This window comes from Hypomesus transpacificus, chromosome 11 (genome assembly GCF_021917145.1).
Source record: "Hypomesus transpacificus isolate Combined female chromosome 11, fHypTra1, whole genome shotgun sequence".
NCBI classification, from domain to species: domain Eukaryota; kingdom Metazoa; phylum Chordata; class Actinopteri; order Osmeriformes; family Osmeridae; genus Hypomesus; species Hypomesus transpacificus.
Window position 1 is genome coordinate 295,191 of NC_061070.1, and position 24,828 is coordinate 320,018.

At 45.6% G+C, this 24,828-nt stretch overlaps 2 protein-coding genes across 2 annotated transcripts in view; one reads left to right on the forward strand and one right to left on the reverse strand.

Annotated features, from left to right (window-relative positions):
- Positions 1 to 154: 154 nt before the first annotated feature.
- si:dkey-103j14.5 (isoaspartyl peptidase/L-asparaginase) lies at positions 155 to 12,193 on the reverse strand. The gene is made up of 7 exons (XM_047029167.1): positions 12,134 to 12,193; positions 11,229 to 11,427; positions 9,983 to 10,125; positions 6,550 to 6,713; positions 3,150 to 3,268; positions 2,893 to 3,003; positions 155 to 896 (listed from the first exon to the last, which is right to left on the reverse strand). The coding sequence occupies exons 2-7, from the start codon at positions 11,413 to 11,415 to the stop codon at positions 682 to 684; spliced, it is 939 nt and encodes a 312-aa protein (XP_046885123.1). The 5' UTR covers positions 11,416 to 11,427; positions 12,134 to 12,193; the 3' UTR covers positions 155 to 681.
- Positions 12,194 to 18,707: 6,514 nt separating this feature from the next.
- khdrbs2 (KH domain containing, RNA binding, signal transduction associated 2) overlaps positions 18,708 to 24,828 on the forward strand; it is a 40,576-nt gene continuing 34,455 nt past the window's right edge. Inside the window, exon 1 of the mRNA XM_047029300.1 lies at positions 18,708 to 18,798. Within this exon, the coding sequence (XP_046885256.1) occupies positions 18,708 to 18,798 (91 nt within the window). The remainder of the gene's footprint in view (positions 18,799 to 24,828) is intronic.

Sequence of the window (24,828 nt, forward strand, 5' to 3'; positions counted from 1 at the left end):
TAAAGAATGTTATTATTTATATTTTAATATGACAGCCAGCCCACTTTCACTTTGCAAAGCACACTATGTAAATTCACTGTGTGCTTTTGATGTTTGTCTTAGTTATTTGTTTATGGCTTATGTGGTACTTATGCATAGAATCTTAATAAAATAAACAAAATCTGGCATAAAACTTTTTTTATCTGTTTTCCATCCACAGTTGACACAGGGATGAAGATATAGTCTCTACCCCTGCTAGACCCAATCCCTATTGATCAAACAATCCAAAATGTTAATTAGTATTAAACTCTGCAGGGGTTAGTTCATTAGGCTAGGAAAAGGCTGTACAATCACTTTCAAATCATTAAAAGGTCGGATGAGAGAATATTTATTTAAACTATAAAGAGAATGTGGAATAAAACAGGGTTAGTTTACTCAACCGCACATTTCTCACATCCCACTGGTGTCTGAGAAGTCCTTAAAAACATTTCTCATCAAACCTTTGAAAGTACATACATTCACACTACTAAGTACCATATTTAATGTATCTAAAATTAGATGGTCCAGTTTTGGGACAGTTAACCTTTCAACAATGTTAAATAAAGGTTAGTGAGAGTCAATCATGATCCACAGAGACCCATATATTAACAACTCGATGCCAGAGAAAGATGGAGAATGTTTTTCACAGCATCAACCTCTCCTTCAGTTAAGCATGTTCACAGGCTCTTTAAAGGCTTCCCCTGGGTTTAACCCATAGGTCAGACGCTCCTCCTCCAGGGCTGCCCAAGCCATCCTCTCTGTGGTGAACCTGGCGGCCCAATCCCCCGTACGAGAGACCGCTATGGCCCCACCTCCTCCTCGGACCCGCTCGCCCATGTAGGTCAGAGAAACGTTCACAGCTTCGGCGGTGCCTTTACCTGTCCGGACAGACGAGCATGGAACTGATGGTGTGTTGTTGGAACAGAAAACATTTAGATTTGTACAAAGCAAATTGATTTAGGTTCCTGTACAGAAGTGTGTTCATCTGTGCAGTACAGTAGGATGTCCTGTGTTTGTTCACCTACTGTAGCTCGCCATCTTGCTGTGTAGGCGACACAAAACCGGTCTTACACCAGTCTTACACCTTATCAGACCTTAGAACTACTTTTTAAAGTCAAGTCAGTCTGGCAGTACAGTCAAACCATACTTTGATCACGCCAATACTTCCGGGGACAGCAAAACCAAATAAAAGTGCAAGTCACAGAGAGTCTGAATCACTGGGTTGTGTGAGTGCCAAGCATTTGACACGAGGGGAAAAGAAGCCCTGAGGAGATGGAAAGCGGCGCAGCGAGACTGCAGCCCTTCTCCCCGTCTCCTTCCTGTCATTACCAGAGGACACTTCAACAAACAATAGCCTGACTGACCCCCTCAACACACACTTCCTCATTATCAGCCAACTGCAGCCTCTGCAAGCTCAATCACCTCCGCCTCCTGCCCACCAATTAAAGTGATTGGCAATGGTAGTGTCAAAACTTCACAGGCGCCTGCATTAATTCAACAACATGGTCAGACACCCAAGCCTGATGGTTGTGTGGATGTAGCTCTGTGTGGGCTGGTAGACAGAAGGGAAACGCATCCAGTGACAAGCTACAAAGAATGATCCCTTGGTAAAAATGAACATACAAATAAACACATGGATTTGTGGATATAAAGTCTAATGAGGGTAGTATCTTTAGGTGTCTTTTTTAATAAAAAATAAAAAATAGATGTTGTTTTGGCATAGTGCAAGTAAACACTGTTTTGTTAAGTTAGCGTGTGTAAAGAAAGGTGAGTACTAAAGGAAAGCATGTCATGATCCAGGTCTGAGGGGCGTAGCTCTGCAGAGACGTGTCGTGGGGTCTCCCTGTAGCAACGCCCCCTGCTCCATGGGGAGAAGCAAATAACACATTCAAATTCCCCAAACTGAATTCAATTAACAAGAGCAACGAAGCGGCGATAGCCACGCCCCCTCATTAAGCAGGCGTTTTACTTCCCCTCATCCTGACATGTTTGTAATTGATAGCACATAAGTCACCAACGCAATTCAATTTAGAATTTGTCGCTCCACTCGGCTTGCGAGCTGTATGAGTTTTGGTAATAAAATGACGAGATTTGGTAATAACATAACCAAGTGGCTATCCATCATGTCAACATGAAGGCAGAAAAGACATCCAGAACCGCGGCTGTGTGACTAATTGAATTGCCAGAAGAGAAGTAGGCCAATTACATGGGTGTGTAATATTGTGACTTACGACCCACTACTCAGAAAACCTCACTAGCAATGAATGGATTGGCATTCCAACCTCGTAATTCATTATTTTCATGAATACTTCCTGACCCAATATGTATTTCCTGGTAAAAACAGAAAGACAAGTCTATTTTCACCAAGGACAACAGATCTGTATGTTTGCATATGTGTGTATGTATCTGTGTGTATGTATATGTGTGTATGAATTTGTTTGTATGTATATGTGTGTATTTAACTGTGTATATATATATATATATATATATATATATATGTATATCTGCATGTATATGTGTGTATATCTGTGTGTATGTACATGTGTGTAAGCTGTGTGTGTGTATATATATATATGTGTATGTACATGTGTGTGTGTAGATGTTTGCATGTGTGTGTGTGAGTACATGAGTGTATGTACATGTGTGTATATATCTGTGTTTATGTGTGTGTACATGTGTTTATATATCTGTGTGTATGTACATGTGTGTATGTACATGTATGTAAGCTGTGTGTGTATATATCTGTGTGAATGTGTGTGTGAGTACATGTGTGTATGTGTATGTGTCTGTTTATCTGTGTTTATGTGTGTGTGTACATGTGTGTATACATCTGTGTGTGTGTACATGTGTGTATGCCGTGTGTGTATTCCGCACCTTGCTCCATGTGGAACAGGATGAGTCTGGCCAGAGTGACTCTCAGGATGGATTCTCCATGGCCGGTACAAGATGCGGCTCCGCTCAGGTTATCAGCATAGCCCCCCGAGCCTAACCCACAGGTGCCAAAGCAGGGAAAACATGCAAGGGTGGTGAGATGTTTGCTACAATGATAAGGCCAGAAAGTTATTGGGCAATGTTTGGACTGCTAACAGTAGTTACTCAGTAAAACCTCTCCAAAAACAACTTTTGCCTACCAATGACAGGGGAATCTCCTACTCTGCCGACCATTTTGTTTCGTATCCCACCAGTTGACGTTGCACAGGCAACGTTCCCAGAGCAGTCCAGAGCGACAGCACCTACAGTGTCATGTCCCCTGCAGAGAGAGAATTATTCTGATCATAGCAGGAGTTAGTGTATATGATTCTGATTATAGCTGAGAAAGAGACAGTATATTATTCTAGTAGCAGTTGGAGAGAGAGTATGATTCTGATCATAGATGAAGCAAGAGAGAGAGTATGATTCTGATCATAGCTGGAGAAAGAGAAAGAGACAGTATGATTCTGATCATAGCTGAGAGAAAGAGAGACAGTGTAAGATTCTGATTATAGCTGAGAGAGAGAATGTAGGATTGTGATAACTTGGTAACAACACTAAACTGAACTAGATGAATGGTGTGGCAGTCTCTAAAGAGGCAGAATATATTCATTTCCTTCTATCAAGCCTGTTAAACATTGCCTTCTGGGTAAAAACCTAAGCAACAGGCCAGACAGCGCTGTAACAGAGCGTGACACTCGGAGAAGGGTAGGCCAAGGGCGAACCAAACAAACACCCAAACTCATATTTCCAAGTAGTAGGTGAGCAACCACACCGCCTCCTAACAACAGAAAGGAAGGAGGATTGGTCTGAAGCAGTTGGTGGAGGATCGCTCGTCAAGCTCTTGAAAGGAAACATCAGTCACCAGCGATGGGCGTCTGATTGCTCTATTAAATCACAACTGTCCGGATCCCACTGATCGGCTGAAAACAGAAGCTAAAAACGTCTTGTGTGGAGGGGTCATACGTCAGAGTCAGGAAGAGAGCCGTGGTGTGCAGCCAAGGCCCTCCTGATGTGTGGTGGCTGACTAATGGGACATTCAGACGACCTGGACCCAGACCGATGAAGGCTCTCTTTAAAAGGCCCAACGGACGATGGATCTGCTCATATAGACGCCAGATCCCAGAGACATTCTCCTGCTCCTGTTTCGAGGAGCACAAGACCTGGAGGCCTTGCTCCCAAGTCATGGATTACATCCTAGCCCTCGTAACAAATGTTGAAAGGTCAGGTTATTCCAGATTCTCCACTGAAAGGGGTTCTTATCTAGACACTCGAGGCCTAATCGTGTTTCGAGGAACAAGCGGTGCTGAACACGCTGCGGGCCCCTGTCTGTCCAAGTCAGACAGAATAAATGAGAGACTAAAAGAAACAACCAAGAGTGAATTTTCAGCCCACAAGGTCATGACACAGCTGGCTCCACTGGATCCACAAGGGAGGAGGGACCAGTGCCGTTGAACTCTGTTAATTACGACAGTAAGGCGACTCATTACCGGGGCCATTGAGAGCCTTGTGTCTGAAAATGCATCCAGACACAGCTGATTTTAAACCAACTCTGTCCCCGGGGTCTGGTCTGTATTGATGAGATTTTCCCTCCGAAGGTGCATAGCTAAAATAGGTCAGGAAGACCACAGCTAATTGCCACTGTAGTTTAATAGCACTGTGCTGCATTCTAATGGCTCTGTTCACCTCTGCCAAGACGTTGATGACTGCTATCCATGCTGATGATGAGCTAGGGTCAGCCTGTTTGACCTCTGGGTCTCTGGGTACAAAAGCCCCACATTAAGACAGGCTTATGTTGGCGCTCCAGTGGCAGGATGTTGTGTGTGTTAGGCCTCCAGGGGCCTGTTATCTGTGGAGCTCAGGGCCCCATCGGTGATGAAGCAGCAGGAACACAGGGAGCTAACGGCGGAGGCTTCAGCTCTGCCAACTGTCGTTTGGCCCCTCCACTGCGGAGCCCCCCAGCTCTCACTGCCTACCTTCCGGATCCCATTTATCTACTCCTCGCGGCCTTAACCTGCTGTTCCGATGCTGAAATGCTCTAAAACGGTATCTGTCGTATCAATCTACCATCCCTAGAGTCCCTCCTGGGGCAAGGCTCTCCAGCCCACATCGAGGCCTCGTCCTTGGGGGCGGCGTGAGGGCGACAGGTGGCGCTCTGGACGGCTTTTCCATCAAAGACTTACACCACGGCAGGTTCTTTTCATTCAAGCAGACAAGTCCCAGTGTGTCAGAAGAGGCTTTCTCAAGAGGATGGTAAAGAGGATGAATCTGACCCAGGGTTAACTGACATCTAAAGCCCCATGAACAATCAATACTTGTTTCTCAGTGGACAGCAAGGTTTTTCTCACTGACCTTACATGACAGCCAGTTACTGGCATTACTGCTGTGTGTAAACATGCACACAGCTGCTTCAGTGCACAGCGAAGCAAAAGTATAGTTTCTCATGGCATGAACACAGGTGGCAAATATTTGTATTTGTTTGTTTTTTCTTTAGGAGGAGAAGTTGGTAACGTCTCTCCACAAATAACACCCAATTCCAGCCAGCAGCGAGACCCTGCAGTGCTTGTTTGGACAGTAAAAGCAGAGTCCGTGTGTCTGAAATTTCTCATCACAGTGAAAATCTTCCAATACAGTCCGGAGGTTCCGACTGGTCACGCTGTTCTAGAATTGCAGGGCTGCCAAACGAAAACCCAGAGACAGACCCAGAAAATATACTGAGAAAGAAGAGGGATGTGGAAATTGCCACGGTGCTGGTGTCTGGACAGACTATTCCAGCATCCAACCACCCCTAGCTTCACTGCTTCTCCTAAGTGGAGGAGATAGCTATTCACTATCTGAAACCGTCTTCACTTGTATTTCATCACACAGAACAGAAAACGACGTCCTAGCTTTCATTCATCCGCAAGCAATCAGAACTTCAACAAAATTATAGCTATTTATCTGTCTCGTCCATCACTTCTTTTCTTCTTGTCTTTGTGCTCTGTAATTTTCTCCCTTCCGCTTTTTTACATCTTTAAGGAACTCCAGGGAGGGTCACCCTCCACGAGGCAGGGAAGTTCACCACTAAAGCTTCCACGTTGCGGCGGCTGTCTCGTCGTCGCCTGTGTCCTGTCACTCAGGGAGGGACTTCTGTTCATGTCACATCATTTATCACCCGATCCCCCGCCGCACCACACTCCTGGACGCTGTCGATAGCTGCCCCCCCCCCCCTTCGGGGACCAACCTGCCTCGTCCCTCTGTTCAATACAGCATCGTCTTCAGCATCATCTTCAGCATCATCTTCGGCATCATCTTCTTCAGTTGCCACTGTGTCTTTGACAGCTCTTGCCTTCCTCTGATACTGCATCCCAAACAAGTCACGTTTAGTAGCAGCAACCTGGTCTGAATGGCCGGTAGATGCCGTATATACCAAGTCACTCAAAGTCAAACCTGTTGGGAGGTACCGTCAGGGGTGTGGAAGGTGAGGGGAGAAGTCTACAGCAGCAGATTAACGTTTGAATCTTATTTGTACCCCGCGGCCCTCTCCTCGCCCGGTCACACCAGGGCACGATGGGACCTTACCACTGGGAGTTAAAGAGGTCCTTCACTCCGCTGGAGTACTTCCTGTTCTTTTCCCACTCCCTCCGCTCCTGCTCTGTGACGAGGCTCTCCGGGGACACTTCCTGGATGCCTATGCTCTGAGCGAATCGGTTGGCACCTCTGTCTGTGAGCATGACGTGGTCGGTCTGAGATGGAACGACATGACAGAAGAAGTAAAAAATAATAAATAAACATATAAGAACGAGTCATTAAGAACGTACAAGACCGAGTTAATTATGAATGGATACGCCAGAGTATCCATGTTCAGTTACAACTTTTACATTTAAAGATGCTGTAAAGCAATTTCCATGATTTGCTTCTCAGTACATTGTATGTGTGTGAAATGAGTTGCATGTGCAAAGCTCGAAAACTTGGTCTCACTGAAATGTGGAGTTGGATCGCTTCTCACCCTGTTTCCAGCTCAGGTTTTGTATAGGCGGGGCAAAACCTGCTACGTCACAGCCACCTAGCTACGTCAGATCACAGACGGTTTATATAACCTGCATTTTGTTACTCTGATACGATGCAAAGGCAAAGTCATTAACACATACCACTCTTAGAGACTGCAGGTAGGGCTGTTCTGATATCTGCAATTGATTTAGCTAGTGTTGCTGTTGTTGCTAAATTCAATACATTCGAAGTGGCGGAGCTTCAGCTCCTTCAGACGACACGCCCCCCCAGTCTCAAGCAGAGAAGACTGCTGATTTTCTCACGACTTCAAAGCCTAATTTAACATATTTGTCTGTGTTTTTTTCATTCGAATTTGGATGTGTAGTTAACAACACATTCTTCTGTGGTGTGATGAACTTAAAACTAATTTTCAGTTCTGCTTCACAGCCACTTTAAAAACTCTATTTTCTAAAGAAGCAGAGATGTAGTTGACCTGTAGAGCAACGATGGGTTAGATGTCTGAGTGTGTGTTCTGTTGCTGCAAAACAAAACATTTTCTGCTGTCCAAGTTGCCTCATTAAAAACCGAAAACACTTTGGTCTTAAAAAAAAAAAAAAAAAAAAAAAAGACTTAATCAGCGTTGATACAGAAAATAGTATTATAAAGTCATGCTGTATTAACACAATTTAATAGAATAGATGTGACTGGTAAACACGAGGACTGGCCAATCAGACAGGCACTAAGGTCTGTGATATCACCTTGATGTCAGACAGGCGCTGAGGTCTGTGATATCACCTTTACGTCAGACAGGCGCTGAGGTCTGTGATATCACCTTGACCTGCCCATCATGGCTGTGCAGTAACTCTATCTATGACAGCTGAGTCACATAGGAGCTTTATTCTATACTGCTGGGTGAACATCTCTGGTCCTGACACCTTCCTCAGACACTTAGCTACTCTGGCAGGGAGGAGAGAGGGGGAGAGGGAGAGGGAGAGGGGGAGGGAGAGAGAGAGAGAGAGGGGGGGGGGAGAAACAGAGAGGGAGAGAGGGGGGGAGAGAGAGAGGGGGAGAGATAGAGAGGGAGAGAGGGAAAGAGGGGGAGAGAGAGGGAGAGAGAGAGGGAGAGAGGGAAAGAGAGAGAGAATGGGGGAAGAGAGAGGGGAGGAAGAGAGAGGGGGGGAAGAGAGAGAGAGGGAGAGAGGGGGGGAGAGAGACAGAAAGTCAGGACTCGACAGTAATTCACAAATAATATCATATGATTTCTCTGTGGTAAGCCCGCTGTGAGGAGAGTTCACACTTCCTACATAGAAACCCTGATAACAGCCTGAATCTCCCTGACAACAGAGAATATTACTTAATGATGTGGGACTAATTTCCAACCATTCAACTTAAACAGCGGTACATGTTGAGATCTTTGGATCACTTGTAACCCTAATAAAAACAATAACATTTGCACATTTTTAAAATGACTTTTAGGCACGTCTGTCCCTGTGGTAAAACGACTGAGCTGTAGGAACGTTATTCCCCCTCAGCCTGTAATGGGAAACACACAGAGACCATTAGTCCTATAGGGAAACTTTAAAATATTTAGGCGATTATGAAAGTGATTTTTCTCTGTCAGACTGAGTGCACTCCAGACTACAGGGTCATTGAAGCTTGATAGCAGCATTGATCACTCACTCCCCCCATGAATATTTAATACAGAGCTGTTCAACAGATCTGGCAGCTCACAGCAAAAACTAGCAAGGTCTTTCAAGGGGGGGGGGGGGGATAGGCAGCCTGGGGCATCCTCACAGCGTTTAGCCTCCGCTGTCCTGGAGTGACAAGGTGAATCCTGGGTGTTGCCTGGGTGTACAGATAGGATGCTATCAGTACACTCATACAGAGGGTCATGTGTACCAAGGCCCTGACGTTACCACAGAAACCACATCAGGCTCTCCCTGAGACAAACACGCCATGCCTTCCAAGGCCCTGACATGCAAGGATTTCCTTCACTGGTACTCTGTTGCTTAGCAGCACATGACAAACAACCTACTGTCATTCCCCTTGTGAGAGTATGCAGATTTTGGGAGAGCATCGGTTAGGACGCTGCTGCCATGGTTACCTGGAAAGGGTATTATATTAACAGGGGACTGCTGGGGCCAATCCAAGGCAGCTTCTGAGAGAGAGAGAAACCAAGCACAGGCTTGTAACAGGCTGGGAGTTACTCAGACGAGAATGTATATAACATTGAGGTCCATCGTGATTTTCAGTCCTTGATCCCAGTCATTCTCAACATCAAGTTCCAGAGAGCATGTTTGAGCGTAAGAAGTTAGCCGCAACGCAATATAGGAAAAGTTGGTACAGTATATCATATAATCTGAATGGCAGAATATGGAGAGATCCTGATAACCTCTCCTATTATCTCCCCCCGTGCTATTGAACCTGAGAGCTATCTCACACTACCTTTGATCTTTGGAATTAGTGGTCTGCAGAAAACCTCTCGCAGTGATGGACAGTGTGCGTGTGTGTGTGTGTAGCTAAAATAGTTCAACGTTCAATAGTCCTTCAACTGCCACTGGGCTACTTAGTGAAACACCAAAGAAGAACCACTCGTCCTTCTGTTCACGGTGATACATCTCCATGTCATCCCTAGCGCTCGCTGGAATCACTACTCGTTTCCCAGGCGATGTCTGACCTGTCAGCTCCACTAGTTCTGGGGAGAGGGGCTATATTTGGTTAACGACCCAGAAGCCTGAAAAAACTAAAGATTCTTTTGAAGGTGACAAGCTGGCTAAAAGGGATGCTGCAATGTTTTTCAGAGGAGGCTTAATTCATCTGGCTGAAACCGGAACAAAATCCACTACTTCATTGTTTCTCAAACAAAACACAAAAAGGGTAACGACAGGACAGGTGATTAAGCCTCCAAGTCGATACTAGGCTGAGCCCAGTTGCTGCTGCCTTCGGGAAACCACTGACAGGTTTTGTTCACCTGAAATGAGAGAGAAGACGAGCAAAGAAAGGAGGAGAAAAACACAAAGGTAACCTTTTCCATCACAGCCCTCGCCAGAGAGACCGGGTTGGGGATGTTCCTCACGCAAGACACGGCTCCGGCAGCGAGGGTCCTGCCGTCCATGATGATGGCATCCAGCTCCACCTCTCCATCAGCATTCAGCACCGCCCCGTGACCTTAAACAAAGCAACCCCATCATTAGAAGTCATGCACTACAACTTAAGAGTCTCCGAGACCAAAATGTGGAGTTCACTTGGGCTACATAAAAGTATAGCAAACCACACAGACATACAGCACAGGCAGTGTGTATAATGTGATATGGTGTGTGTCTGTTTATGCAAACGTTCACTTTGCAATTCTGAGTCACAGGAACACAATACTGGTGATATATTCTGGTAGCAATGCAATATCCAACATCAAAAATCACATCCAACTGTCAGTACTGTAATAGGAATAAAGATGCAGTATCTCTCACGACAACATAACAGTATCACAGCACACTTCTCAAGTCGTGGGTATCACTCTAAGTAGACTTCTCCTCTCTCAAAGTGCGAATGCATTAGTTGTTTATTGATTGGACGTCACTCCCTTCCTGTCTGTCAGGACGTATACAATGACTTCCTGATGAAGTGCTTATTTCGCTCCAATGATTGAAGGACTCCGCAGTTTCACCTCATGTGGCAGTTAGCCATCGCAGATGAGATGACTTCAGACAAGCCCAGTGTGTTAATGAAGTGTCTTGTTTTGTTCCCAAAAGGTTTCCGCGTGTAATCTGACAACGGCTGCCCTCTAAAGCCTTTCAGCTCCTGCTCGGCCAGGTTCCAGGATGACCTCGGGACTGGGAAGGGATCCGGGGGAAACTGTGACTGGTGAAAGTTTTTGTTTTGAGATCTGAGATGCTCTCTGAACCACCGAAACTACTGGCAAAGTTTTCAGTGCAGCCCTTGATGTGCTGTGTCAGTTCTTGGTTTGGGGCAAAATGGCAGAGTGGATGGATGAAGCATCCATCTTATACCGACCATTGGGGCGCACTGGTTTCCAGGAACGGGAGGCACATACTGGGTTCAAAAGAAGGGGTCTAAAATCCTCCACACGTCTAGGGGAACCCCCCATTATTTTAACTTTGGGGGGTCCCACAAAATTTCAGTCAAAACATTTTCTGGAATTACTATCAAGTAATCTGAAATTATTGTACAAAATGTTTAAAACATAAAGAGTGAAACGGATTATATTTTGAGAATTTTTAAGCGTTATAGGTTATTTCGAAACATGGGCGTACCTGCATCAAACACTGGGTCGTCCTCCATGGTCCTCACCGCCAGCTCCACGGCCTCCAGAGCACTGGCTCCCGTTTTCATGGCCAGGAAACCCCTCCGGGCGGCGGCCTTGACCCCCGCTACCGACGCCTGGGCCAGATCGTCTGGTATGGCCCAAGCTCCACCATGGACGACTATCACGGCACTCATCCCACTGTACGCCTTCAGACAAACATTACAGTTTTTTCCGATTGCTCTCAAAAATGTCTAATATCACAGTTAGTGAAAACTGACACTCGAAGAGCAAAACAGCAGCCGAGATCTACACAAATATAAACACAAGTGTTTTAAATTGTGCAGAACAGTGTGTAACTGGTTCAAACAGAGACAGATTTTATGAACCATGTGTGTGGCATACGATGATAGAATTGTTTATACATGACTGTATAGTTTTGAACAAAGTGTTTCATTTAGCAAAAGATTGGAGGTATTACTTGTGTGTCTGGTTGTGTAAATCTTGTGTTGTGTTTTGACAAATTGAGCGCTGTTTTCAAAATTGTGCTTAAGCAATCGGAAAAAAACTGTAAGCACTTTAGTGTTTGTGCACCTTACGCCCGTGTTTGATCCATTTGTTCACGTTGGATTTTTCAAGTCAGTGTCTTAAAAACGCAATCAAGTGACTTAATCTTATATTTCTGTGTCTAATGTAGAAAAGTGTATTTAGTGATTTACGCTGAACCGTAGTTTCTGGTCAAATGAATGATCAACTTCGTAGACTAATCTTGCCAATGCGGCGGCACAATGAACAACAAGCAGTGGAAACTTTAATTCAGTTTTCCATTCCACGTATTCCATTGCATGTATCAGTTAGATTAGCCTTTTAAGTAGCCTATCACATACGAATGAAGAAGTAGGAATAAATACTCACTTGTGCTATTCACATTCGCAGGCTCCGCAATCCTAACGCTTCAAGACCGGAGTGGTTTTTGGACACGTGATCCCTCGATGAGATTTTACGGCAAACTTTTTTTTAATTTTCTTTTTTTAATTTAATTAATTAACAATCAGGTCACAAATACAGAAGCATAGTTACATATATCGTTTAAAAATACATTAATGAAGAAAAAAATATATATTCTAAAACAGTAACAACAATAAGATTAAAGTACAGTGGGACAATAGACTTCTTCTCTCACTAGATCAAGCTCTTACGCAATCACATCATCTGGTAACCCAACCAACTCACCTTGACCTAACGGAGGGCTGTATCATTTGGTGATAAAAAAAATATATGAAATCAATAAAAATATAGAGTTTGAGTTTGCATCAATGTAACACTATAAAGTAAAACAGAAAACGGCATAAGCCGCGAGTAAAGTGCAGGCAAATGGATATCATAATTATATAAAGGGAAATTAATGAGCACAAAGATCTACTGATGAATTGAAAGGTTTCATATTTCTCCCGAACGACCTGAGTTATTGATCTAGAGAGCGGTTTTGCTTCAAATGAGACTTTTGGGAGGCGGTGAACACTTAAGCTATGGATTCTGTATTTAGATGTGGTTTTCACTAATGAGTTTGGAAACTCAATCTTATGGGATTTCTTTGTCCTGGAGAATGTCACTATACTAATTTCCAACACAGCAAATTCCCCTATGTGGGACTCGTGTATTAAACTCAAGGTGATGAGATAGAGATAGATATTCTGTCTTTTGCACAGCTCAAATATCAAGTTCGAACCATGTGGGACCACCTAATAAACGACACATATTATTCTAACACAGTAACGTGTCACTGAGAGAGTATCCTGTCTTTCTTCAAGGAAATACAAGTTCTAGTTATTGCTTTTATCTTTTGTAGTACGTCAGTTATCAGCTCCACCATTATGCACGTGTGTGCGTGCATATGCGTGTGTGCGTGTGTGTGTGTGTGCGAGCGCGTGTGTGTGTGCGCAAACGTGTGTGTGTGTGTGTGTGTGTGTGGAAAAAAAGGTGCAGTCAGAATGGTTATTGATCAACCATGATGCTGATTGCAGAGTGTTTATGTTGTGAAACAGAGCGGGGATGGTTCATCCCAGAGTGTGAATGAGCTGTGATGGTTAGGAAGGACTTCTCTAGCTGCTCACCATTACATACAGAATCTGCATTTATGACCAAGGCATGACTGTGCGAAAATACCAGCTTTAGGCCTTGCTTATGGAAGAGCAGGAATAAACCAGCACAGCATCACCTAAAGCCATGACTGGATGTTGTTGAGAGACACTAATCTCATTTTCAGCTGTTTCAGTTCTCATACAAACCTCTCCCTACAGGATGAACAGTTTAATCTCACCATTAATATATTTCAGTACAGGATATATTGTCAGAACTGGACGTCTCCCAGACAGCTAGATAGCAACATGACACAGTAAAGGCATTTTATTTCAGGATGGCTTGAATTTGAATGGGATGTAAATCGAAACACAAAGACAACAACATGTAATTAGTATTCCATTAACGCACGCTCCAAATAATAAACTATAAAGGTCTTGTTATTTTTTTTTAATTAATATTTTTGTATATTTGCCTCAAAGGGAAATTACACAAGCCTTTTGAATATTAGCCATTGTCTGAGTAAATTGAATTTGGTGATGGTATAGTGTGGCATTTTTATCTCTCCTCGCAACATTAACGGATAATAATAATTGCTTTTACATGAAGCAACTCTCTGAGCAACTAAAAATAGAACATTTCAATACCCTCCCCCTGTTCATTCTTCTTCACCAGAGGCAGTTATTAAACCCATGTTTAAAGGTGACCAAGCTTGGACATGATGCCAAAAGACAAAGGCCATTGGCTTGCGTGCCACCAGAGAGAGATGGTTGAAAGCCAGCAGGGAGGCCAAACATTATAACAAATCTACAGTCCTTAGGAGGCCGTGCTGATAACCCAGGAGCTAAAGACACTGGGTCTGTTCAATGTACCAGCATGAGGTCTTTTCTAGACCAGACAATGTATTCTACATATTAAATTCAGACTGGCAGTCACTGAACCAATCATTGTAGCTCAGTCAATCTGCAAAGGGGTTTTGATTATCCACATTCTCCTAATTTAAGTTTCATAAATGATTTACCATCAAGTAATACAAACTGTAAAGCGAGTTTAGCTGATTATAACATCATGTTTAACTCATTGTGAACCGACAAATAATCTTATCCAGTCATGGGAGAGGACAACTCTGACAGAGAGAATCTTCTGGTTATTTCAACAAAACAAAAGAAGGATTAGATACTGTTTGGTTATTTACTTAGTATGTGGATTCCCGAGACCTACCCCCAGCATCCCTTACATCACAAGACATCCATTAGTTATGAGATTGACCATTCCTTAACCTCCTTTCTCCATTACGAAGACATACTGCTTAATAATTCACAGAGTGGGATATTGCATTTCCACATTCTGGTTCTAGGTGAAAAACATAGATTTGTCATCTCTCCTTCTCTGCCACCTTCTCCGTGGGGTGTTCAGACCGGGTTCACGTTACAGCTGCCCTGACGCTCACTGCCCCAGGCACTGAGGGCCACACACTGCCCCAGGCACTGAGGGCCACACTGCCCCAGGCACTGAGGGCCACACTGCCCCAGGTACTGAGGGCCACACTGCCACAGGCCCTGAGGGGTCACACTGCCCCAGGCCCTGAGGGCCACACTGCCCCAGGCCCTGAGGGCCACACTGCCCCAGGCACTGAGGGCTACACTGCCCCAGGCCCTGAGGGGTCACACTGCCCCAGGCCCTGAGGGACACACACTGCCCCAGGCACTGAGGGACACACTGCCCCAGGTACTGAGGGCCACACTGCCCCAGGCCCTGAGGGCCACACATTGCCTCAGGCACTGAGGGGTCACACTGCCCCAGGCACTGAGGGCCACACACTGCCCCAGGCCCTGAGGGCCACACATTGCCCCAGGCACTGAGGGCCACACTGCCCCAGGCACTGAGGGGCCACACTGCCCCAGGCACTGAGGGCCACACACTGCCCCAGGCACTGAGGGTCACACACTGCCCCAGGTACTGAGGGGTCACACTGCCCCAGGCCCTGAGGGCCACACACTGCCCCAGGTACTGAGGGCCACACTGTGCCCCAGGCACTGAGGGCCACACTGCCCCAGGCACTGAGGGGTCACACTGCCCCAGGCACTGAGGGCCGCACACTGCCCCAGGCACTGAGGGCCACACTGCCCCAGGTACTGAGGGCCACACACTGCCCCAGGCACTGAGGGCCACACACTGCCCCAGGTACTGAGGGTCAGACTGCCCCAGGCACTGAGGGTCACACTGCCCCAGGCACTGAGGGCCACACTGCCCCAGGTACTGAGGGCCACACACTGCCCCAGGTACTGAGGGCCACACACTGCCCCAGGCACTGAGGGGTCACACTGCCCCAGGCACTGAGGGCCACACACTGCCCCAGGCCCTGAGGGTCACACTGCCCCAGGCACTGAGGGTCACACTGCCCCAGGCACTGAGGGTCACACTGCCCCAGGCACTGAGGGACACACACTGCCCCAGGCCCTGAGGGTCACACTGCCCCAGGCACTGAGGGTCACACTGCCCCAGGCACTGAGGGACACACACTGCCCCAGGCCCTGAGGGTCACACTGCCCCAGGCACTGAGGGACACACACTGCCCCAGGCCCTGAGGGTCACACTGCCCCAGGCCCTGAGGGTCACACTGCCCCAGGCACTGAGGGACACACACTGCCCCAGGCCCTGAGGGCCACACTGCCCCAGGCACTGAGGGCCACACTCTGCAAGAGTTCCGTTAAGACTTTTGATATACATTTTGAAAAGGATTAAGTGTTTTACTGGACATTTTGGGGGGTATATTTATATACTTACAGAGACTTATTAGCAGTGCTATTTAACAAAATATAATTTTCCATTATACAATTCTGCAGTTCTACTTGTTGACCACTAGAGAGCTGTAATATTCCATGCATATCCAATCACGATGCACAAACCCCACACTAATATGCGTTTTCAAAATAAGTAGACTACAAATACAAATTCTTATAAACTATGAGGAATGAAGCATGGGCAGAATAGAATATTGATGGTAATTTCTGTTGTTGCTTCCCTTTACAAACATGTTGCAAAGGTCCTGGTCTAAAGCTAGGCATTAATTCCAGTCACAATTTTATATGACATGGTTATTTGAAAAGGCAACTGCACACCTGAGCCGAATTCATCTTTAAATCTAATACAGGAAAACATGTTCAGCATATCTCAGACACAAAGAGAAAGTGCCTGTGTAGAGGTTGTGATTCCCCCCATTAGATAAAGAACAATCTGAATCACCTCCTGCATTACATTACATTTTACATTTAGTCATTTAGCAGACGCTCTTATTCAGAGCGACTTACAGTAAGTACAGGGACATTCCCCCTAGGCAAGTAGGGTGAAGTGCCTTGCCCAAGGACACAACGTCATTTGGCACGGCCAGGAATCAAACTGGCAACCTTCAGATTACTAGCCCGATTCCCTAACCGCTCAGCCAACTGACTCCCTACTGCCTGTGAAGGCTCATTGAAAAAGCAGAAATCATGCTTTTTTTGCATGTTACTATGAATGTAGAAACCCTGGGGCCTTGGGCAGACAGATGGCTAACCGTGTGGTAATGGTATATTATCCAGGCGTTCACTTTGAAAGGTGTCCAACACTGGCACCCTCTCTCTCTCTCTCTCTCTCTCTCTCTCTCTCTCTCTCTCTCTCTCTCTCTCTTTCCCCCTCTCCCTCTCTCCCCCTCCCTCTTTCCCCCTCTCCCCTCCCCCCTCTCTCTCTCTCTCTCTCTCTCTCTCTCTCTCTCTCTCTCTCTCATCCTTTCTCTCATCAGTCTCTCTCTCCTCTGTCTGTCTCTACCTCTCTCCCCCCCCCCCCTTTTTCCCCCCCTCCCTCTCTCCCCCTCCCTCTTTCCCCCTCCCTCTTTCCCCCTCTCCCCTCTCCCCTCCCCCCCTCTCTATCTCTCTCTCTCTCATCCTTTCTCTCACCCTCTCCCCTCCCCCTCTCCCCCTCTCCCCTCCCTCTCTCTCTCTCTCCCCTCTCTCTCTCTCTCTCTCTCTCTCTCTCTTTCTCAGCAAATATACATACTCATGTGTACACCGTGGCATCCGCAGAGAGTCCACGCCTCCCCGTCTGCACCAGGGACAGCAGCCCGGGCTGCCTCACAACCAGGTCACAGCCAGCCGCTTCAAACGCTCTCCCGCTCTCTGCTCAGCGGACAAGCACTGCGGCTCGTCCCCTCATCAGTGCCCCTGCACACAAAAGCAGAGCCGGCGAGGCTCAACCGAAAGAGCTCCTCGAGCCAGGGGAGAGAACGCCGCGAGCCAGAGAGATGTGAGAGCCAGAACCGGGCACCAATATTGCTGTCCAATGACCTACCGTGCCTCTCATACAGGCCCAAGAAGCCTATCGAGGCCGAGCGCATGAAGCCATGACTCAAGGACAACCTCTGTTTTTCTGTCAGAATTTTGTTACGTTACTTTTGGATGGGAAATTCTTTAGACTCTCCTGAATTGTATGAGCCTCAAGTTCGGCAGTGGTTGTGAATCAGTGGTTGTCACAAAACATGGGGGCTACGATTCTATTTCTCCTCTCTCCCTGTGCGTGTGTGTGTGTGTGCATGTATATACATTTGTGTGTTCCTTCAGTAGCTAAACTGCCTGCTTGTCACCACACACTAATCCATCTTGGCAAGTGTAAGCCTGTTCAAATCCATTGATTAGAATTCATAGTCATACCAAAACCAGATGACTCTAAACCTCCCTCCACACAAGCTTAGGGGAATGTCGTCTAGCTAACTAATTTCCATACATGTTTATGTGAACTAAAGAGGTATAAAATAATGTAGCCTACATTTACCAAGTATCATAAATGACAAATAAATGAATACATCAAATATATACAAAAGTAACAGTTATCTGATTACCAAACCCAAATTTCATAACTTAAAAAAAGGCAATGGCATGGTGCTTCAATTTGTGAAACATTTCAATCTTGCATTCCGTAATTAAACAGGTATATGTGTAGGTTACCCTTGACTTCTCCCACACGCGAGCGATTTCCAGCACCGCGGACAGCGACGGGGGAGTGAACCGTTCCGTATATACGGTATTAGCATAATAGTGTAGAGAGACCCATATGTCGTTGGCGAACAATCTGTGAGAGAATACGACCAATCGTGTTAGAAGGGGGCGGGGAGCAAGGAGTCCCTCTGTAGCTAAGGTGGGTGATTCTCCGCGAGGAAGCCGCGACTGAGCTGGGTTTTGGGGGAAATGGGTAGAAGCCTCTGAAAAACATCCAGTTCTCAGTGAAGCGTCGCTTGCCATTAACGTCTTGTTTTCCTGCGGTACTGCTGTAACAACAACCACCGGTAGAGGAACGAAGACGCGCATTCCACAACTCATCACCTCTGTCGTCTCACCTGCATTCTGAGCGGTGAACTGGAGAGGTAGCGGACCCGAATATGGATCAGGAGAAGTACTTGCCGGAGCTCATGGCCGAGAAAGACACGCTGGACCCTACGTTTGTCCATGCGATGCGTCTCCTGGCTGAAGGTAGATTGCAAGCTCATTGTGATCCTTGATACTGTTTTAAAATGTTGAATTAATTTGATTGGAAGGTTGAATTGAGGTTTGTTCTAATTCAATCACCCAAGTGATGGAGGCAGTGGTTATGATGCGAAAGTCTAATGTACCGGCCGCTGTGCATGCCATAGGCTACGTGAGAATATTTACCGTGAGCGATTATGCCTCCTTTGTTTAGGAATTTGAACAATTAACTCATTAAGAGCAAGCAATCGACCTAATTTAACCAGGTGCGATCAAAGACAAAATAAATCGTCTCCTCTTAGGACCATGGTTCATGCGTCAACATGTAAATGCTTCATCAAAAGCTCACTTGAAATCATGATAAACACGAAGAAAAACTTCAAAACTGAATTAATAAATGAGATCAAAAGATAGGCCTAGTCTCATTCATTCACAATAAGAAATGATTAGTAGTATTTGATTTTTGATTTTAGTCCTGCTTTGAAGTGTTCTATTAATATTCTATTGTAAATCTACTGAAATTAGACTTAATCATTTAGTTTTACATCTTAAAACCAAAGTTGATAGGCTATTTTACACACACTTCCCTGTTATTCTTTGAACCATGATCTCTATCTCTGTAATGATACCAGTTACTGAAACCATTTCCAAACTCTAGTCTATAAATACAGTAAATACAGTAAATACTGTAAATTCAGTTTACTCATTTGAGGGAAGTTGGGTTTTCTTTATCCTGTTTTGTGTTATTTGCTTAAATTGTATCTGACATTTTTTCAGACAGAATTAATCTGAATACATCATATATCAACAATATTTCATACTAGAATATCAGAATATAAATATGCAAATATCACTAATCTCAGTCATAGATGGCTGAGCGGTGAGGGAGTCGGTCTAGTAATCAGAAGGTTGCCGGATCGTTTCCCTGCCGTGCCAAATGACGTTGTGTCCTTGGGCAAGGCACTTCACCCTACTTGCCTCGGGGGAATGTCCCTGTACTTACTGTAAGTCGCTCTGGATAAGAGCGTCTGCTAAATGTAAATGTAATCTAGCCTACCTTTTTGCTTTTAATAGATCACATTCAAATGTGAATTATAATTCACATTCAAATATATTAATTATTTCAAAATATCAATATAGCCATGAAATATAGATTCTTCCACGCTAGCAAGTCATAGTAGCCAGGACACATGAGGATAAGAAGATTACTGTTGAGGTATGGTAACTAGAAATGAGAAGGCTCTGCATGCACTTATTTCCCCCCCCTAAAAATCCTTATATAAAAAATTAGTCAGCGATAATCGAATGAAAAGATGAAGATTACCCGTCTTGTTAATAGATGAAAGCCCCCAGATGCTGTTATCAGTCGTTTGCTGGGGTTCTATCCTATTAGCTCAACACAGAGTTGGTCATTAGCTGAGTCCACAGTGAGCGAGTGCTACAGAACAGGTCGTTCCACCGTGGGTTTTGTTGACAGGGATGCAGGGCTTCCTGCGTCTCATCTTGCCCCTCGTCGAGGGGAGAGGTGTGTGTTTCTGTCACGGCGCTCCATGCTTGTCGGGAAGTTGTAGACGTATTTAGAGCCACAACAGAGGCAGAAGCTGCTGAGGAAGACATGAATTACCATCCACAGTCCCGCACTAACTCAGTGAGCCAAAGCCTCACCACCACACATCAGCTTAGTCCTCGTCCGTGACTACCGGGGTCACCGTCGTATTAAAGACCTCGTGATGGAACTATCCAGGAAAAGGAGTTTGATGTCACAATATGAGAAACTATCATAACGACCCAACTGCAGCAGCAGCACTGACGTAGGGAACCGTACATTCACACAGAGGGGAGAAGTTCTGGGGAACTCGTGGCAAATTTTGGAAGTGCCTTTGTCAGGATTAAGCACATTAAACAAAGGCCGTGGGCTTTCTGTCATCACAGTCCCTCTAATCGGCCTTTCTGGGATCCCATTGTATTATTGAAAACTGAATGAGTGAACCAGTAGGCAGTAATTACGAGACAAGATGTGCATCAAGAGACATAAACTGAATATTGGAGTGTTGTATTACTACTGGTACTATTAGACACAGAGATAAATAGGGAACTTGAAGAAAGAGAATATTCATGACTCGCTTTGATGTTGAAAGATCCTACATCAACTTGGAAGAGAGCAAAAATATTTATATGTGATCATGACCTGTTTTAGGGTGTGTGTATGTGTTTGTATGTTTGTGTGTGTGTGTGTGGGGGGGGGGGGGTGTAGATTGATGTGTGAAAATACTTTTGTGTGTTTTGTTGATCATTTTAAATTGAAATCCAACTTGTTCCAAGCAAAATACTTCAAGATTTCAGAAGGGATTTTTCTGTCTGTGGTTAAGATCTAGCCAAGGCCTGAATGTTTTTACAGCTGATGAGCCCACAGACTTGGTACCTGATGTGTCACCACAGTCATGCAAGGACGGCCTCTGATCCTGTGGAGCCAGCACACTGCGCTGTCACTGGTCAGCCTCCCAACATCTGAAAAAAATCACTTCCTGACAATCAGGAAGTCGGATGACTGTTACTGGGTGTCAAAACAAATCAAATGAAAATGTTTTGTGGGGGATAAACCTTTCTTACTAGAAGCCAATAGATGTAAACACTCAACCTAAAACCTTGGAGTGGACAAAGGAACACTACCCAGGCTGAAAGAAGCACTCTCGGGGGAGGGAAAGGAAAAAACTGTGGATCTTGACCTCTGAATATAGGGAGTCGGTACGGAACACTACACTACACAATCCCAGAGATATACTCACTAACCGAAGCCTGGAGTGAGTAGAACAGACAAGAAAAGAAGGGAGAGAGAGAGAATTCATGAGAACGAGAAATAGAAAGAAAGAAGTAGAGAGAGAGAGAGTGTGTCCACTTGAGGGAGAAAGAGCATGCTATGGTAATTACCGTCCAAATTCACGACACGTATTTCTCGACCTGTGTGAATATGAGTTGTGCATAGCCTGAGGTTGGACAATCATGGTGTTCACCATGTGTCTTCCCTTCACAGAAACACTAAATATTCATAAACAGGAAATAAGGTTTTCCTGCACAGAATCATTTACATTTACATTTATTTATTCATTTAGCAGACGCTTTTATCCAAAGCAACTATGTGAGGTAGTTAAACCAAAATCTTCAATGGGTGTTCAAGTGTGCCGCATAAGGACAGCCTGATAGCTAAACATCTGTTTGAGGGAAGACTGTCTTTAGCCCAACACACAACAGAATGCTCCTTGGCCTTGTGTTGCCAGGTACACCAATAGCCAACAACACCTTGTTAGAATTCCTTATCAAGAGAATAATTAAGAGGCATGCAACTTTAATACATAAATAAATAGAATGTGATTGTGCTCATGTGCTACAGTATTAACTGGTGGTGTTGTTGAAAGCTATTATGGAGATCGGCTGCAGTGAATTTGTTTTGTTGTCATTATTGTAACCGGAGGGAGGTTAGGATTCAATTGGCACCTTTTATGGTTACTGTCGTTATTGCAGTAACCATAAAGTTGATTGCAACACTTCTGTGTCCGTGGAAACACAAGAGTTTGTGTGGGGAAACAGGTTGGACCTCTGGTGTGACTTCCCCTCTACTGTTTCACAGCAGCACAGAGATCAAGACAGAGAGCTGCTTGACCCTCAGTTAGGCTAATAAAGTAGTGACAACAACTGCCGCCGTAACAAGCCTCTCCAAGCTCCGGTGAACACAACAGGCCGTTGATTGCACCGGAGAGCATGATTGTAATTGAGGGGTCAACAACATCTCCAGGCTGAGTTTCCCTCTTAGCAGAGCAGGCTCCAAAGGTGTTTGGTTATATACTTGTCCTCCTGTGCTAACACGAGACTATTGCTGTGGACATCCCCACCATCGACACTCCCCCAGCACTCCCTGTCCTGAGAGGGTTAGTGTCGGGTTGTATGTTGACCCCCCCCCCCACTCCGCCAGTCTTCTCTGAGTTCTCTGAGTGGAAAGCTTTGGAGGGTGCCCCCCCCCGTGCCTCCCCACCCCCTCCCCGTGAAACTCCCCTGTAGCCCCCCCCCCCCCCCCCCGTGCCCCCCGCTGTGCACCCCCGCCCCTGGCTGTATGTGTTGATGAAACACCTGACAGTCCTGCTCCGCTGGCTAATTGTGATGCAGATGAGCTCATCTGCCGCTGAGCGTTCCGATGCCAACGTTTACCCAGAGCTGAGTCATCTGGCTGGGCTGCGATCGCAGCGGTGGGGGAGGCCTGTGTCCACAGCAGCTGGACCTGCCAGCAGTCTCCAGCTCGACCATCTGATTAATACACAGCACTGCTTTTATTCAAACACGATCATAGTGCGCTTGAGGGATTCAGTGCTGTCAGGAGTGCCATTTGCAGATGGCTGTGGGGTGTGTTGGGTTTTGGAGGCTGTTGGACAAGCTTGCTTTGCTTCTGTCAGGTTGGGAGATCCTGGCCCGGCATGGTTTGCATCCGAATCGTGCATGTCACTTTTGATAGTAGCGTGTGGCTTCTGAGTTCTTCCAGTTCCTGTTTATATGACACTGGCCTGGTGTGTTGCCGTGAGCTATGTTATCTACAGCAGGGTGTTTGGGACTTGGTACAGCCCTTGGGTGTTGATGTGTAGCAGTTGAACTGGGCTTGGTGGTGTTATTCAGACTGACTGCTGCATATTCTTCCACGTCCTCCCTTCTAGGTTTCAACCCCCAGGCTATGGTTCCATTAAGGAATCTTCTTACTGGAAGATTATGGAAACTTTGTTCTCTGGGAGAGAGGGAAAATAAACTGTTTTGAAATGTCCAATAGTCTGGTTTGACTGTTTTTGAAACGCTGTTTTGTATTCTTTGTCGAATCCTTCTGTTAAAGATGTTGTAAAGTGGAATTGAAAATTAGTTTAAGTTCCTGACACCACAGGAGAATGTGTTGTTAACTACCCATCCCAAAAAAATAATGTATGTTATATTAGGCTTTGAAATCATGAGAAAATCAGCAATCTTCTTTGCTTGAGACTGGGGGGGGCGTGTCGCCTAAAGGCGCAAAAGCTCCTCTCCCTCAAATATATTGAATTTAGCAACTACAGTAAAACTAGCTAAATATATCAGAACAGTCCTACCTACAGTCTCTGAGTGTTTTATGTGTTAATGACTTTGTCTTTGCATCATACCAGCTGAGTAACAGAATGCAGGTTATATAAACCGTCTGTGATCTGACGCTGTGACGTAGATGTTGACGTTGACGCGTTTTGCCCCGCCTATACATAACCTGAGCTGAAAACGTGTGAGAAACTGTTCAACGGTTTAACTCCACATTTCAGTGCAAGCTTTGCATTTGCTTTCAGCAACTCATTTCATACGTATATAATGTACTGAGAAGCAAATCATGGAATTTGCTTTACAGCATCTTTAAATTACCTGTACGCCAAAAAGACTCATGTTCATTGGAATACCATCCCATTGGGATACATGGGATCCGGCAATGTCTGTATAAAAAACATTCCTAGTCTAGAAGATTCTGTACCACAAAACTTGTTTTGAACCTGCAGTGTAGGTTTCAGGTAAGGAAGGAGGCGTCCTGACACGCTGCTTTGTGAAGCTCCCCTGAAGATCTCCTCTGCTCAGACCTGATTAATGTCTGTCAGGATCCAGCTCTGCTGTTGCCCAGCTCCCCGCTGAGAAGGCATCTGTGCTGCAACACTCCACAACATTCAGCAGCTTCATTATGGCCTCCTGTTTAAGGGGGAAGTAGGGACAGCGATGTCTGTACCGCAAGAGTGCTTTAGGCAGCGCGGCCTTGCAGACTAGTTCGCTAGGCTTGGTAGCTAGGTGTGGTCGCTAGACTTGGTCGCGAAGCTTGGTGGTCACTAGGCTTGGCCTAGTGGGAACCCATCCCCAAAACTTAACACCTGTGTGTCCTAAACTGTACTATGTGGATACTCAGGGATATGTTCCATAGCATGGTGGCGTGTACTTTCCTGGATCTCAGCAGTAAATCCTCCTGCAAATTGGGGCCTGCAGTATCACCAAGCCTTCCTGGGA

Coding starts and splice junctions, on each gene's coding strand:
- si:dkey-103j14.5 (XM_047029167.1), bottom strand. CDS start 11,415: ATGAGTGCCGTGATAGTCGTCCATGGTGGAGCTTGGGCCATACCAGAC. Junction 10,126..11,228: donor CGACCCAGTGTTTGATGCAG/GTACGCCCATGT, acceptor GCTTTGTTTAAG/GTCACGGGGCGGTGCTGAAT. Junction 3,004..3,149: donor AGGAGATTCCCCTGTCATTG/GTAGGCAAAAGT, acceptor CCTGTGGGTTAG/GCTCGGGGGGCTATGCTGAT.